Source organism: Girardinichthys multiradiatus, chromosome 11, assembly GCF_021462225.1.
Source record: "Girardinichthys multiradiatus isolate DD_20200921_A chromosome 11, DD_fGirMul_XY1, whole genome shotgun sequence".
NCBI lineage: Eukaryota > Metazoa > Chordata > Actinopteri > Cyprinodontiformes > Goodeidae > Girardinichthys > Girardinichthys multiradiatus.
The window spans coordinates 16,596,509-16,613,321 of NC_061804.1; the positions used below are offsets into that span (position 1 = coordinate 16,596,509).

The 16,813-nt window shown below is 38.6% G+C and overlaps 1 protein-coding gene across 1 annotated transcript in view; it reads left to right on the plus strand.

Annotated features, from left to right (window-relative positions):
• LOC124876665 (rho GTPase-activating protein 26-like) overlaps positions 1 to 16,813 on the plus strand; it is a 109,572-nt gene that overhangs the window by 75,521 nt on the left and 17,238 nt on the right. The window contains exons 11-17 of the mRNA XM_047379617.1: positions 649 to 727; positions 2,860 to 2,896; positions 3,492 to 3,557; positions 6,513 to 6,587; positions 6,709 to 6,793; positions 6,936 to 6,994; positions 16,618 to 16,723. Of these exons, the coding sequence (XP_047235573.1) occupies positions 649 to 727; positions 2,860 to 2,896; positions 3,492 to 3,557; positions 6,513 to 6,587; positions 6,709 to 6,793; positions 6,936 to 6,994; positions 16,618 to 16,723 (507 nt within the window). The remainder of the gene's footprint in view (positions 1 to 648; positions 728 to 2,859; positions 2,897 to 3,491; positions 3,558 to 6,512; positions 6,588 to 6,708; positions 6,794 to 6,935; positions 6,995 to 16,617; positions 16,724 to 16,813) is intronic.

Here is a 16,813-nt window from a genome sequence, read left to right on the forward strand (position 1 = left end):
GTTGATCAATGTGCTCCTGCTGACAGAATGACTAGTGCAGGATCGATTGCAAACTTGTAAGAAGACAGGGACAGATTCAGCTAATGAGAGTGACGGAGGTGTGGGAACACACAATGAACGCTGCTCCTCTTGGGATGATTCGTCTAATCTTCTCAGTCTAATGAATACTTGTTAGCTGATGGATTTTTCAGGGAACGTTCGTCATGCTCCTCTGATCCTTTTATGGTGAAATATCTGATCTGATCAGCTGATCATTTGATATCAGCAGAGTAAAATCAGAACTCTGGCATGTTCAAATAAACATGTTTCACACTTGGGGGGAAAAAAATCTTATTTGCATGTATAAATTGGTCTGAAAGTCTTTTAAATGTCTATTTTTATACTGTTATACTGTTTATAGTGTTTGTTGCAGATAAAATGTCATGATTACAGTAATAGTTTCCTTATAAGCGATTTGTTCCTGTGTAGAACGCAGCATTTGCATGCATTTCTTCATGTGCAGTTGGCCTGTACTGGGAAATTTGTTGATCTAACAGCCTCTAACTGAAAGCTTTGCCACTTACCATAAAATTTAAAAAGCTAATGTGTGTTTGTGTGTGTGTGTGTGTGTGTGTGTGTGTGTGTGTGTGTGTTTGTGTGTGTATACAGGCAAGGCATAATCACCATGCAGGCTCTGTCAGAGGAGGATCGCAGGTTGTGGATGGAGGCTATGGACGGTAGAGAACCGGTAGGTTGCCATGGTTACTAGTTTGTGCTTATATGACGAAGACAAACAGTGATGAAGACAAAAGGGGAGAGAAGAGGACATCTTGTCCTCTGAGATTTCATACAACTTTGTCAAATGTACAAGAAATTGTCTACTTTAGGTTTACTTACTGTTTTTTTTAGCCCAAAGCAACTGTTTTAGTGCTGCTCTCCGTGCCCACATTCAGAACCATTTATGCCTCGACACCTCCCTCATATCTGTTTTCAAACGGGCAAAGGTAATTAACACCACACAAGCTGGAACGTGCAGATGCAGATCTCAGACGAGCTGTCATAAAATGAAATGTTTGTGTTTTCTACCTCATCTGTAAAACCGCATTTGATGTTGGGACATGTTTGCTCTTTAACTGTCAAGAGGTTAATTGGTACAATCTCATCGAACGTTTCAGGTGGATTAAACCACCCTTGAAATAAGAAGTTCTTAACAGAAATAAGCTTTACTTTGAAATTTCTGTCCGTTTTATTTGTTTTCATTTGTAAAGCTTAGAAAAGTTCACTTTATTTAAAAAAAGGTTTTGTTAGTAAAAAATGTTTTACAGTGCCTAAAAATCCATTGAACTTTTGCATATTTTGTCATGTTACAGCCATAATCTTTAATTTCATTCTGTTGGGGTTTTATGTTAAAGAACAACATCAAGTAGTGCATAACTGTGAGATGGAAGCAAAATGAATCATGGTTTTCAAAGTTTTTTACAATAAAAAAAAGTGTGCCATGCATTCTTATTTAGCCCTCTTTACACTTATACTCCTATAAAAAAACCTTAGCAATGAACTGCCTTCAGAAGTCACCTGATTAGTACATAGCTATCTCAGAGCAGAGCGTTATTCAGAGAATCATTCCATGGTAACTCTGGAGGAGCTGCAGAACCACATTGTTAAATGACGGCAGTTTGCTAGCAGCCACTTCAAGGACAAATCAGCAAACCTGTTAAAGTAGGTGCTCTTCGTTTTTGATCTTCATATAACACACCGTGTGGCAGAAAACGAAAACCGACCATCCCCACCGTGAAATGTGGTATCATCATGCTGTGGGGATGCTTTTCTTCAGGGCCACACAAGCTGGTCAGAGTCGATGAGGAAGATGGAGCTAAATACAGGGAAGAAGAGACATCACCTGAGAAAAATCGATTTAGGAATCTGTTTTGTTTTGTAAAGAAGAGGCAAAAATGTTATTGTTTAGGGCAAATCTGGTAGACATACCCCAAAGGATGTGCAACTTTGCTATGTAATGACTTGAGCGGGAATGAAATAAAAATGTATGTCACACTTTTCAGATTTGTAATTCTAAAAGTTATTGAAAACAACAGATTATTTATGTTTGACTTTAAGATATTTACTACGTTGTGTTTGGTTTTCACAGTAAATCGCTTAAAAATAAACGTTCAAGGGGTGTGAATACTTTTCAAACACACTACTAAACTTAAAATGTTTGAACTGCCAACTTAAACCCTTTTGGTATTGACCTTCCCGCCCAAATGTAGTTCTTTTCATCCCATATTACACACAATAATATCCTTGGAGTACGTTGCAGAACATTTGTTCAACACATAGCATGGATGCAACCATACCACATTACTGCAATGATCTACATTATTGTCTTCATGAGTTTCACTGCTGCTTGAACCTCTTTTCTGAGACAAAATCAGACTTCACTATCAAACATTTATTTTTTTGTCTTTGTAAAACCATGAAATAAAATTTAAAAAAAAACATTCCAGCAAATAAACACTCAACCTTGATTATAAATCAAATTTAGCTACGAATTACAAAAAAAAAGGTCTTATGAAAAATATTGCAGCTTTCATTTTAGAATCCATCTTTAATGTTGCTTGCAATAACAAGCGAAAACAAGCATTCTTCAGGTTTCTATGCATGTATGGCCAATTTTAATTATAGGGTGTGCTAAAGTCTATATTAAATGTAAGGTCTGCATGAATTTTCCTTTACATCATAATAATGTGGTAAGGTTTTTGCATCTGCACAAGATGTATCAGTTGCTAACAGTTGCTTAGTATAATATACGAACATTCTTTCTTAATAAAAAATAGTTTTACAGTTGGACAATTTGATGCATTGTCTCTCTTTTGTTTGCAGGTGTACAATCTCAACAAAGACAACCAAACCGAAGGCAGTAAGTAGATCAGTTATAATATTTATGCATAAAAAGGGCTTTGGGGATGAATATATTTTAGCTGGCAACGCATGCACAGTGCAAAAAAAAAAAAAGCTGAAGATATTGGAACTAAACATACATGTAGTTTTTAAAATCATCATGTGGAAATGGGTGCCTTCATTTTAGGGAGCGCAAAGCTTTGGAGCAATCACAAAAAAAAATGAATATGGTGTGATGACAGATGGGGGCTTAAGAGTACAAGGAAAGAGGTGACCGGTGATGCCTTTTGTGTAATACAGTGGGGTTGTTTCACCTGGTCAGACTTAGGTTTCCCCCAATGGGGGAAATTGAGACCACCAACTGGAGTATTCTAATTGCGCAGATTTTTGATGTCCCTAAGAATATTTGGGAATGCACTGAAGAAGACTTTTTGCAGCATTCAAACTCTTTTAGCTTCAAAATATGATCTCAGCAGAACCTAAAAGGCAAGTGTGGAAAGAGAGGATACATTTTTGAAGGTTATAAAAATGTAAAGGTGGAAGACCTTTTCATCATGTATTTTTTCTAAGCTGCTAATCGCCTCATGCTCATTGTGCTTGTCTCCCATCACCAGTGGCCCAGCTGGATGTCACTGGGTTCAACGTCATGAAAAAATTCATCTACGCTGTGGAAACTCGAGGTATAATGTTAACAGTATATCTGTCTGGTTGCTCTCCTGCTTTATTCATGTGGTTTGTTTTACTTTTGCATATATCCAGTGGACATCTGCTTGTCCTAGGTGTGCAATGACGTTTTTAAATTCTATTCTGTGTATTCTATATATATGGAAAATGCTATATGTAAAGTCTGTAAAAACATATTTTTAGGATTTTGAGAGTTTTAAGGGGACTCTAAGTAGATACCAGGTGTGTTGGGAAAGGGAGAAAACCTTGTAAATCATCTGTCCATTTTATTTGAGTCATGTGATCTCAAGCTATACCAGAACATATAGAATAATCATACTGAAGGACGGTAAATTACGAGACTCGATGATCAAACTAAAGCAAGAAAAATATGTCCCCCAAAAATTGAGGGAATTAATGTATTTGGCACAGGTATACTAACAGGATGTTGATATATATATATATATATACAGTTCCTTGCGAAATTACTCCGCCCCCTTGAACTGGTCAACCTTTTGCCACATTTCAGGCTTCAAACATAGATATAAAATTCTAATTTTCTGTGAAGAATCAACAACAAGTGGGACACAATCGTGAAGTGGAATCAAATTTATTGGATGTGTCAAACTTGTTTAACAAATAGAAAACTGAAAAGTTGGACGTGCGATATTATTCGGCCCCCTTGCGTTAATACTTTGTAGCGCGACCCTTTGCTGCAATTACAGCTGCAAGTCGCTTGGGGTATGTCTCTATCAGTTTTGCACATCAAGAGGGCTGGACTTTGACTTGGCCATTTCAACACCTGGATACGTTTATTTGTGAACCATTCTATTGTAGATTTGGCTTTATGTTTTAGATCATTGTCTTGTTGGAAGATAAATCTCCGTCCCAGTCTCAGGTCTCTTGCAGACTCCAACAGGTTTTCTTCCAGAATGGTCCTGTATTTGGCCCCATCCATCTTCCCATCAATTTTGACCATCTTCCCTGTCCCTGCTGACGAAAAGCAGACCCAAACCATGATGCTGCCACCACCATGTTTGACAGTGGGGATGGTGTGTTCAGGGTGATGAGCTGTGTTGCTTTTACGCCAAACATATCGTTTTGCATTGTGCCCAAACAGTTCGATTTTGGTTTCATCTGACCAGAGCACCTTCTTCCACATGTTTGGTGTGTTTCCCAGGTGGCTTGTGGCAAACTTTAAACAAGACTTTTTATGGATATCTTTGAGAAATGGCTTTCTTCTTGCCACTCTTCCATAAAGGCCAGATTTGTGCAGTGTACAACTGATTGTTGTCCTATGGACAGACTCTCCCACCTCAGCTGTAGATCTCTGCAGCTCATCCAGAGTGATCATGGGCCTCTTGGCTGCATCTCTGATCAGTCTTCTCCTTGTTTGAGATGAAAGTTTAGAGGGACGGCCGGGTCGTGGTAGATTTGCAGTGGTCTGATACTCCTTCCATTTCAATATGATTGCTTGCACAGTGCTCCTTGGGATGTTTAAAGCTTGGGAAATCTTTTTTAAACTTCTCCACAACAGTATCTCGGACCTCTCTGGTGTGTTCCTTGGTCTTCATGATGCTCTCTGCGCTTTGAACAGAACCCTGAGACTATCACAGAGCAGGTGCATTTATACAGAGACTTGATTACACACAGGTGGATTCTATTTATCATCATCAGTCATTTGGGACAACATTGGATCATTCAGAGTTCCTCACTGAACTTCTGGAGTGAGTTTGCTGCACTGAAAGTAAAGGGGCTGAATAATATTGCACGCCCCACTTTTCAGTTTTTTATTTGTTAAAAAAGTTTGACACATCCAATAAATTTCATTCCACTTCACAATGGTGTCCCACTTGTTGTTGATTCTTCACAAAAAAATAGAATTTTATATCTTTATGTTTGAAGCCTGAAATGTGGCAAGAGGTTGACCAGTTCAAGTGGGCCGAATACTTTCACAAGGCTCTGTAGATATTGCTGTTCTTGTGGGAATACGTGGAGTCCTTGACATGGCAAGCCATGTTATAAAAGATTAAGTCAAATGAAAGTAAAGCTGCCACCTTTTGAGTTTGCATCTCTTTGATGTTTCTAGTAACTTCTGGCCTTCAGATGCTCCTCTAAAATGTCAAAGTAAAGGTCTGCATGTTCCAACAAAAAAAAATGGGACCTTGTTAAGCAGATGCCCTAAGAGCTGCTGTTGCTGCCGGTTCTATGCCTCTTCACTCTTCAGTGGATGAATTCACATTGTAATTTCTGTATGAATATGTCCCTGTGTTTCTGAGCTGCCAGAATTGGGATCTTTAGTTCAATAAAAGAGGTTAATTACTAATTTATAGAAATTCAGTTTGGATGATGAACTGTGCTGACTGACCTTGTTTAAAATCAGTTTTCTGTTAGCTCACTGATTGGTGCCAGCATATAAAACAGTTCTGCCTGATCCAGTTCAGTGCCTTATTATTGCTACCACATTTTCTAGGTTTTTATACCAGGATGCCTCTCCACAACTAAAATAAAATAAAACTGTTCAAATTTACTCAAATAAATGTAACCATTATTTCTATTTTATCTTTATGAGATGGTAGGAATGCCTTGGGGGTTCGTCTTTCTGTTTTCCTGGTGTATAAGTATGACTTAACTTAGAATATGTGATGCTGTGGGGCTCTTTCCCTTCCAGAGAACCTGTGAATCTTGTCAGAGTGAACAGCATCCTTAGCTCTTGACATTGTTACTACAATAAAAGATGTATTTATTATAATGCTTGTAGGACATTTTTACCTTTAATAGAAGTGCTACTATGTGTGAAGGATACTGTACCTTTAAAAAACAAATCCATATTCAACTTTTCAAGATTAATTTCCAGTGTTTCAGCCTCTGTTTATCAGAACTCCTGGAGAATGCTCGATGAATAAACTTATGTAGTAATTGCTTAAAAATGTCCAATGAAGAACTTCTTAATTTCATCTTTGCTCCTGCAGGTATTGATGAGCAGGGCTTGTACAGAATCGTTGGTGTAAACTCCAAAGTACAAAAGCTACTGAGCCTGGCTATGGGTAAACGCAGAAACACACACAGTAAAGAATGTGCACATACACATACATTTAGGGGAAACTGAGTAGTTATATTTAAAATGCTTGACAATCTCAGTTATATATTTGTATTTCGGTCCATCAGATCCTAAGACGTGTGCTGACGTGGAGCTGGACAACCCAGAGTGGGAGATTAAAACAATAACAAGTGCCATCAAGCATTATCTCAGGTTTGTGTGGCATAGAGTTATTTCTTCATATCTCTGTAATAACTGGACAATTTCTGCTTGATTCAGCTTCTAAGGAGACAGTATATTTTAATTGCTTTATTAGCTTAGTAGATAGTCTTTTACCTGACTTCTGTTTTTCCAGGGTGCTGCCTGCACCTCTTATGACGTACCAGTACCAGAGAAGTTTCATCAAAGCTGCCAGTAAGTGTCTTCTTATTGTGCATCTCATTTACCTCCCAAATGCTCATGAAAACATGATAGCCATTCAAAGAAAAGAGGGATTGCTCCAAAAAACGTTAATGTCTTACACAACATTCGCACAGATTTCTGTAAAGTGCAATTCAGTGGGTAACCTTTGGTTTGTTGCTGATTTAAGATGAAATCCTCTTCAGTCATCCCACACAGTTTTGGTATGGATTAAGCAGGGATTTCAGTATTTTTACTGTAATAGTAATGTCTATGTTTTTTTTTTCTTCCTTTTATCATGTTTTAGGAGATCCTCAGATGAGATTAAAACACGGCAACATATGAATTTGTGTGCAAAGGAGATAAATGGGACTTATTTCCGGGTTGCTGAACTAAATGGTGCAAACTAGCTCAGGTTTTTTTTTTAGGCATGTTTTGCCAAACCCCAGCTGAAAATGATCTATTTTAATACACAGCGCCTGTTGACGGAAAAAAAACTTGGCTTACTCAGCCTTTTTAGAGATTGATTATCTCTACTGTCCAACAGCCAAAGCAATCGTTTCAGTCCACTGCATTCCTTTCCTTGCTGCTGCTGGGATACAAAATAAACTCTTGCAAGCAGAGACTGGTTCAGGCTTTCCTCTAGAGGTTATCAGCTTCATCAGATCTACAACAATCATTTTTATAAATTTAATCCGTTGTAAAAAAAAAAATAAAAAAAAGGTTTCACTGTAGACCTACCAAAATATAGCATTCCACCTAAAGTGGAGAAGCAGCCAAGAGGTCAATGGTAACTCTGGAGGAGCTGCAGAGATCCATGGCTCATGCGGGAGAATCTGTTCAAAGGGCAGCTGTTAGTTGTGCACTCTACAAATCGGCAAATGCACCAAACATATTTCAGCAGACATAGAAGATATTTCTCTGGTCTGGATGACACATTGTGGTAGCATCATGCTGTGGGGATGCTTTTCTTCAGAAGGGATATGGAACCTGCCCAGATGTAATAAGAAGATAGATGGAGCTAAATAAATGCCAATGCTAGAAGAAAACTAAACAGAGGTTCACCCTCCAGCAGGACCGCAGGGCTATGATGAAATGGTTTGGATCAAAGCCTATTCCTGTATTAGCATGGACCAGTCAAAGTCCAGAGTGAAATCCAATTAACATTTTATGGCAAGGCTTTACTTATGCTCTCCATCTAATCTGATTGAGTTTGAGCTATTTTGCAAAGAACTGAAAAATTTTAGGTTTTTAGTTATGAAAAAAATAGAAGACCATGTATCTCAAGACTATAGTCTGTGGCTGCAACACTAAAAATGTTTAAAATATTTTAGAGGATATGAATACATTTTGAAATCACTGTACATTTTTGTCCAAAATGCTCTTTTTCCTTGTTGATTTTATTCTTTTTTTTACTGTATTTTAACAAATGGTAAGATCAGTTGCAGTTTGGTTTAAAGGGATGGCCTAAAAGGATATGCAGACAGGTTTTCTATGTTTAACTGCAGCAAATCTTTTGGAAAGCTCAACTGCAATGGGAATGAGCTCCAGGAAATGACTCTGTCCCTGGTAACACTGCCAGGATGCAGCTCCATACATAGCGAATCCAACCAGAGAAAGAATCGAAGGGTTGCTTCTATATGCATGTTTGCCTGTTTTAGGCCAGCAACTTGTGGAAGTTGAGTATGTGAATGTAGCTGGTTTAAAGCAAATCTGGAACTTTTCTCCATATAATGCTTGGAATAATTGTTGTTTAATGGTTCTGATTAAGTTAGCTTTTAAGTGGCATGAATCAGTATTTTAAAGAATGTGACTGAGTATTTTTATTTTCTTGTCTCGGCGCTAATCCCCGAAGAAGCAATTGAGCGCTATGTGAACACTGTCCTGGTTTGAACTCCCTTTGCCGACTCCTCCCTCTTTCCTTCTCCCTTTTACATCTCCAATTCCTTCCACCACAGTCGCTCATCTTGCTCCTCCTCAAGTTTCCTCTTTGTTTACTCTCATCCTGTGTCCAATATCAGGTTTAAACATGAGACACACATCAAACAAAAAAATGAGACAGGGTTAAAGTAAAAGAAAGATGTTGTGGAAACTGGTTCGTTGTAGAAGGAAGGAAAGATGAAGAAGAGGAAGGGGAGGAGGAGCAGAAGGTGCGGTAGGATGAATTTGACTTCTGATACCTGTCTTTTGTGCACGCTGACAGGAGAATACCAATGGATTAACTTTTCTGGGCGCTGACATCTGGTTTTTCCCATGCATTTCCAGATTTTTTTATATACCCGAATTAAAATTATTCTTTCCTAACACTTTCCTTCAAGGTTACACTTTCTAAATGTCCTGAAAACTAAACAACCCTTCATTCAGTTTATGATAGTGTCTTATATTATACTCAATGAATTGAATGAAATAAATAAATTAGAGGCAAAACAGTGACAATAGAAGACCTCTTTGCAAGCAGCTGGTCTAACAAGCTTGGATTTACCTATTAAGCAAATATCAACTGAAATCTATCTTTTAAATCATTGTTCAGTTTCATCTGATAGCTAAAAGGATTTTTATTCTGCTCTTGGGTATACAAATGGGGTGAGTTAGATGTTTGACCAAGCTATATCTCTAAAATTCACTCTTGTGTCAACTGGTGCCTTTAACACACATTGGATGTCATGAGGAAATGTTCTGAGACTGATAGATTACTGGGTTTCAGCCATGGTCTGTTTTGTTAAAGGAATCTACGCTTCTGAACAGAACAGGTTTTAAAATGATAGCTGGATGGCGTGCCTTCCAGCATCGGTCGCCTACCAGATGCCATCAGTGTAGGTTGTTTAACAGAAAATGATGGGGGAGTACTTCTTTCCTTGTCTGGCGCCGCTGATATGTGCTGCCCTTTAGTCTCTCTCCTAATGTCAGTTCAGAGCTGAACTCTCTGCATCAACTAATTTGTAAAGCAAATGTTTTTACGCTCTGATGAACAAGATTTGCATAACTGAGAAACTACAAAGAGCTTGAAATAATTTCTCAAACACATTTTTTGTTTATACAATTACGTTGTTGCTTTTTGTGAAAAGGGCCTTGGAAAAGTATTTAGGATATCCCTTAAACATTTTACAGATACAGTCATGTAAAACAATTATGACATTCCCACAAACTTTTTATTTCTTTATTTAGGATTTTTCACATACCAATGTCTGATCCAGTTGTCTTTATCTCTGGAAAAAAAAAATAACAAGGCCAGGTTCTGCCACAGCAAAGCCTCTCCGTACCATGACCCTTCCACCTTCACCCCTCATAGTTGGTATGAAGTTATTTTCCTGGAATGCTGTATTTTGTTTATGCCAAACAGGTCCTCTATTCTGCTGTCCAACTATTTAAATTTTACTCTAATCTGTTGCAAAAGTCATGGTCTGTGTGGCTGTGTTCAAAAGTCATGGTCTGTCAACCATGGTCTGCCCTATGTTGTTTCTTATTGTACAGGCATGCATCTGCATACATCAAGCTCCAACAACCTGTGAGTTTTTGTAGACTTCCTTTAGCATCTTGCGCTCTGCTCTTAGGGTAAACTTACTTGGATGGTCAGACCTGGGCATGTTGGCAGTTCTTTTGAATGTGTTCAGCTTGAAATGGTTTTCTGTACAGTGGAATGGCCGATGTTCAAATTATTTTAAGAGCCCTTAAGCACTGTTACCAGACTCATAATTTGCTATATTCATCTTTCTGAAGGCCTCACACAGCTCTTTTAATTTCGCTATGGTGTTAATTTTCACTTCAACAGTCTGGAGGACACCAAACTACAGTAAATGTCTGAGGTTTAAACAGGGCATACCTCTTTCAAAATGCTGATTAATGATGTTCTCATTGTGTAAACCTGATTTGATGCTCCTATTTGTAATTTCACCCATTTTAGTGGGAATAAAGGAGGGAGTGTGTTCTATATTTTTTATCAAATGACTATTTGTTGACCTATTGGATGTTTATCAAAATTTTCAAGTTGTTTTAGTCACAATTGACTAACTTGATCATTTAGTCATTGATCTTTTTTACTTTTAGTATAATGAATTGGTTTCATGTTTTAGTCTATTGTGTTTGCAGCAGATGATCTGTCCTTATGGAAATACTTTGTTAGTATTAAAGTGTGCAACAGAGCTTGCCAGCCCCGTGGTTGAGCCAGTGTTGCATTTCTTTCTGCTGACAGCCAGAGCTCGAGGGCTGATCTATTGTGAGCGCTCTGTCACCTTTCTGTTGACTTAAAACAGTGATGCTTTAACAACAGGTCTGTTGGCCCTAACCGTATACAAGGCAAAGTGCTTTTCCCGTTCTCCAGCAGAGTTGACCAAAAAGATAAATCTCTAAATGATCTCTAACAAATTAGTCATGAAAAGGTGTACACTGTTAATCACAGTCATTCTTATTGAAAGCTTTGGTATGCAACTTGAACAATATTCTGTTATTTTGCCAGTATAATAAACACAACTACCAGACATTACATGGATTATTTCAAACTTCCTTTGAAGCATATCCCTGAAACACCATTACTTTTATAGCCCCCAATATGGCTCAGATTTGACTTTACTGTTGTTCATAAATGCATAATTATAATCAATACTTTGTCTCATTTTAAGTGCATTGTGATAAAAAGTATTTCTTTTTTATGTGGGCATAAAGAGAGAGAGAAAGAATACATGAAATTACTCAACCATAAAGCCTCTGTTTTTATTTTTGGAACTGAATTAAGTTAATACTTAAATAGACAGAAAATGATTGTCAGAAATGTCAGTTAAAATGGAGAATCAGGCAAGGGTATGGATAATTTTGGATTTAACTTTATATCTGTGAGTTCCTAATAATTGCCAATGGTGCCCCAGAACATTCTGCATTCTTTAGGTCTACAAAGCCTTTCCCATTAGTTCTCCGCACCATAGAAACAGTGGAGACAACATATCCACCGTAGAAGAGTGGGGCTAAACGCTACCATCCGTGAGTGTCAAGGGATGAAGTGGGATTCAGCCTAAGAACTGAAATTAGATCAGTTGTTAGGATTAGTGCTGCGTTTCATTTGTACTAGGAAGTCGGAATTTCCGATCTTTCGGGCTGGAAATTTTAACTGGAACACTCGCCAATTCGGAAATACGAATCGGAAAGTCGGGGCAGCACGACCATACCCGGTTGAATACTCGCATCAATAGTAGTAAAATGTTCTTCCTGTGACTGTTTTTAGCAGTTCTTTATTTTTTATGCAACATTTAGTCAGTCATACCCGTACTATTTTTCAGTGTTTATAAGACGAGATGTTTCAACACTGTTTATATGCACGAAATACCGCATGGAACAGTGTTATTGTCATTGTAATTGTTGTAAGACTGCTGTTACAGTTGCTTGCAATACATACAAAAACAAGCAGGAAACTGGACCGCTACAACTGGGAGATGACGTAAACTCAGACATTCCATTTCCAACTTCAGAGGTTAATGGAACGCAGCATAACTCCTTTTCTCTTTTAACTTCTTGGAATTAGTGTGCAAAACATTTCTGTTCATTCTAATTTCTGGTTGAATAAAGACATGTTTTCTTCTAAAACAGTTAGATAGAGCTCTCTTTGAGTGTGTGTCACTGGTGTGCAGAGTAACAATTCAATTAAAACACCAACTGAGGAAGAAGGACAACATATCTTTTTTGTAGGCCAGATAACGACTGTGTAATTTTATTGCCTTTTGTGCACACCACAAAACATAAAAGTGCGAGATATGACAATAAAATTGCTTTACTTCATGTTTTGTTTATTTGCTTAGTAAGTCAGTCAGTTAGTTGGTTCATTGGCACATGACCTTAATAATGAATGCTTCTATGTGCAACATAATACAGTATATCACAAAAGTGAGTACACCCCTCCCATTTTTGTAAATACTGAAACATGACACTTTGATGCAAGGTAGTCAGTGTGCGGCTTGCATAATAGTGTAAATTTGCTGTTGCATCAAAATAACTCAACACACAGGCACTAATGTCTAGACCGCTGGCAACAAAAGTGTGTACACCCCAAATATGTCCAAATTATGCCAAAAGTGTCAACATTTTGTGTGGCCACCATTGCCTTAACTCTCTTGGGTATACAGGTCCTTCTCAAAATATTAGCATATTGTGATAAAGTTCATTATTTTCCATAATGTCATGATGAAAATTTAACATTCATATATTTTAGATTCATTGCACACTAACTGAAATATTTCAGGTCTTTTATTGTCTTAATACGGATGATTTTGGCATACAGCTCATGAAAACCCAAAATTCCTATCTCACAAAATTAGCATATCATTAAAAGGGTCTCTAAACGAGCTATGAACCTAATCATCTGAATCAACGAGTTAATTCTAAACACCTGCAAAAGATTCCTGAGGCCTTTAAAACTCCCAGCCTGGTTCATCACTCAAAACCCCAATCATGGGTAAGACTGCCGACCTGACTGCTGTCCAGAAGGCCACTATTGACACCCTCAAGCAAGAGGGTAAGACACAGAAAGAAATTTCTGAACGAATAGGCTGTTCCCAGAGTGCTGTATCAAGGCACCTCAGTGGGAAGTCTGTGGGAAGGAAAAAGTGTGGCAGAAAACGCTGCACAACGAGAAGAGGTGACCGCACCCTGAGGAAGATTGTGGAGAAGGGCCGATTCCAGACCTTGGGGGACCTGCGGAAGCAGTGGACTGACTCTGGAGTAGAAACATCCAGAGCCACCATGCACAGGCGTGTGCAGGAAATGGGCTACAGGTGCCACATTCCCCAGGTCAAGCCACTTTTGAACCAGAAACAGCGGCAGAAGCGCCTGACCTGGGCTACAGAGAAGCAGCACTGGACTGTTGCTCAGTGGTCCAAAGTACTTTTTTCGGATGAAAGCAAATTCTGCATGTCATTCGGAAATCAAGGTGCCAGAGTCTGGAGGAAGACTGGGGAGAAGGAACTGCCAAAATGCCAGAAGTCCAGTGTCAAGTACCCACAGTCAGTGATGGTCTGGGGTGCCATGTCAGCTGCTGGTGTTGGTCCACTGTGTTTTATCAAGGGCAGGGTCAATGCAGCTAGCTATCAGGAGATTTTGGAGCACTTCATGCTTCCATCTGCTGAAAAGCTTTATGGAGATGAAGATTTCATTTTTCAGCACGACCTGGCACCTGCTCACAGTGCCAAAACCACTGGTAAATGGTTTACTGACCATGGTATCACTGTGCTCAATTGGCCTGCCAACTCTCCTGACCTGAACCCCATAGAGAATCTGTGGGATATTGTGAAGAGAACGTTGAGAGACTCAAGACCCAACACTCTGGATGAGCTAAAGGCCGCTATCGAAGCATCCTGGGCCTCCATAAGACCTCAGCAGTGCCACAGGCTGATTGCCTCCATGCCACGCCGCATTGAAGCAGTCATTTCTGCCAAAGGATTCCCGACCAAGTATTGAGTGCATAAATGTACATGATTATTTGAAGGTTGACGTTTTTTGTATTAAAAACACTTTTCTTTTATTGGTCGGATGAAATATGCTAATTTTGTGAGATAGGAATTTTGGGTTTTCATGAGCTGTATGCCACAATCATCCGTATTAAGACAATAAAAGACCTGAAATATTTCAGATAGTGTGCAATGAATCTAAAATATATGAATGTTAAATTTTCATCATTACATTATGGAAAATAATGAACTTTATCACAATATGCTAATATTTTGAGAAGGACCTGTAGAGTTCACTAGAGGTTCACAGGTTGTAACTGGAATCCTCTTTCATGACGACATCATTGAGCTGGTGGATGTTGGAGCAATCACCACCTTCCGTTTCAGAATGCACCACAGATGCTCAATAGGGTATAGGTCTGAAGACATGCTTGGCCAGTCTAGCCCCCTTACCCCAAGCTTCTTTAGCAGAGCAGTGTCATCTTGGAGGTGTGTTTGGGGTGTTATCATGTTGGAATACTGCCCTGCTGCCCATTTTTTGAAGAGACTGGATCATGCTCTGCTTCATACTGTACTCCTTTACTCCCTTTAAAAGAATATTAGCTAATTCATAGATTTTTGTTTCAACTGGTAAGTAATAGTAGATGATGAGTTATACAGTTGATTAATTTGTTCCACTATTCCTCAAGTTGCACTAGATCCATTAGCAGGAAAAGTTTAAATCATTATTTTACATACAATTTTTTACCAACCTGCATCTGGCCAGAGTTGTTGCTTTACAACTACATGATTTATTTGCAATTTATTTGCAACTACTAAACACTCATTAACACACTTATTTTTAGGTAAACTCATATCAGATATCTACAACAAAAACAGAAACATGTCTTTAGTAAAGTTGTATTCATTAGAATAAAAAAAGGAAAAGGAACAGATAATCAGTTCGGAAGTACAGAGAATTGATACCTTCACTCTCTAATCATAAGCAAATATTTCATAAAGCAGAAGATGCATAGAGAGTGGAGTAGATGATGGCAGGACTGAGGGTGAAGAGGATCACTGGGAGCTTTTGGAAACTGGAACTGTCTCTCCTCCAGCAGGGCTGTCTGCATAAAACCATGAAAAATGGAAAATAATAAAGAGTTCCCACTACACTAAGTTAGGTTTACATGAAAAGCCAGTCTTAGGGAATGTGTATTTTTTATGTAGAAAGAAAGGTGAAAGTGCTCTGTTTGATAAGGGGTACTCCATTAAAATATATTTCCGAGGTACCTGGGACAAAACAGTACATTTTTAATGGGTACATTAAATTAAAATGTCCTGCAGAGAGTATAACATTTTATATTCTTGTACTTGCAGTTATTCACCAGATACCTACTTAACGCTTTATTTTCACTTTCAGTCGCCACAAACAGATAACAATTAGCAGAAAATCCCAGAGTGCTGGACCAAGATCTGGCTTTGTTTACAGGGGAATCCCAGTCTACCTTATTACTTAAAATCACTTTTTGTGACAAATTATGTGTATAAAAACAATATATTTGTACACTCATCTCCGCCATAAATGTTGCTGGTGGTGCAGTACCTTGCTGCACACAACCTTAACGTTCACTAAACCGCTGCATGGTCTTGGCCACCATGCTTCAGCTCCCCAGTTTCAGGGTATTGGCAATCTTCTTATAGCCTAGGCCATCTTTATGTAGAACACTTTTTTTTTTTTTCAGATATTCAGAGTTTTGTGGCCATGTTGAACCTCTGGTGACCAGTATGAGAGAGTTTGAGAGCGATAACACCAAATTTAACACACCTGCTCCCCATTCACACTTGGGACCTTGTGTCACTAACAAGTCACATGATGCCAGGGAGGGAAAATGGTTAATTGGGCACAATTTGGGCATCTTCACTAAGGGATGTACTAACTTTTGTTGCCAGTGGTTTAGACATTTATGGCTGTGTGTTGAGTTATTTTGAAGGGACAAAAAATGTACACTGTTAAACAAGAGTTTGAGGGGTGTACTCACTTTTGTGAGATACTTTATATTGGAGGAAGCACCAGTTGACTCCATCAGATTGTAAGGTTCCTGGGTCCAGGTCACCAGCTAAATAACTGGTGCCTCCCTTATATATTTGACAGTTGCTATGCGCTGATCTGTGACAGTCTCTTTTTCTCAAAAAACCTCAATCAATGCCGTTTTATGTGCCTTCCTTCAGAGATGGACAACCCAGAGGCCAGAGTGACAGAGATCCATGCTCTCGTCCACCGATTACCTGAGAAGAACAGACAGATGTTGGAGCTCCTGATGAAACATCTGGCCAAGTAGGTGGAGAAAACACCAAAGCCAAGATGAGCTGCACTATGTTACATTGAAATTCTTAATATCTAAAGGTAGCAGGGAAGCTGAATCTA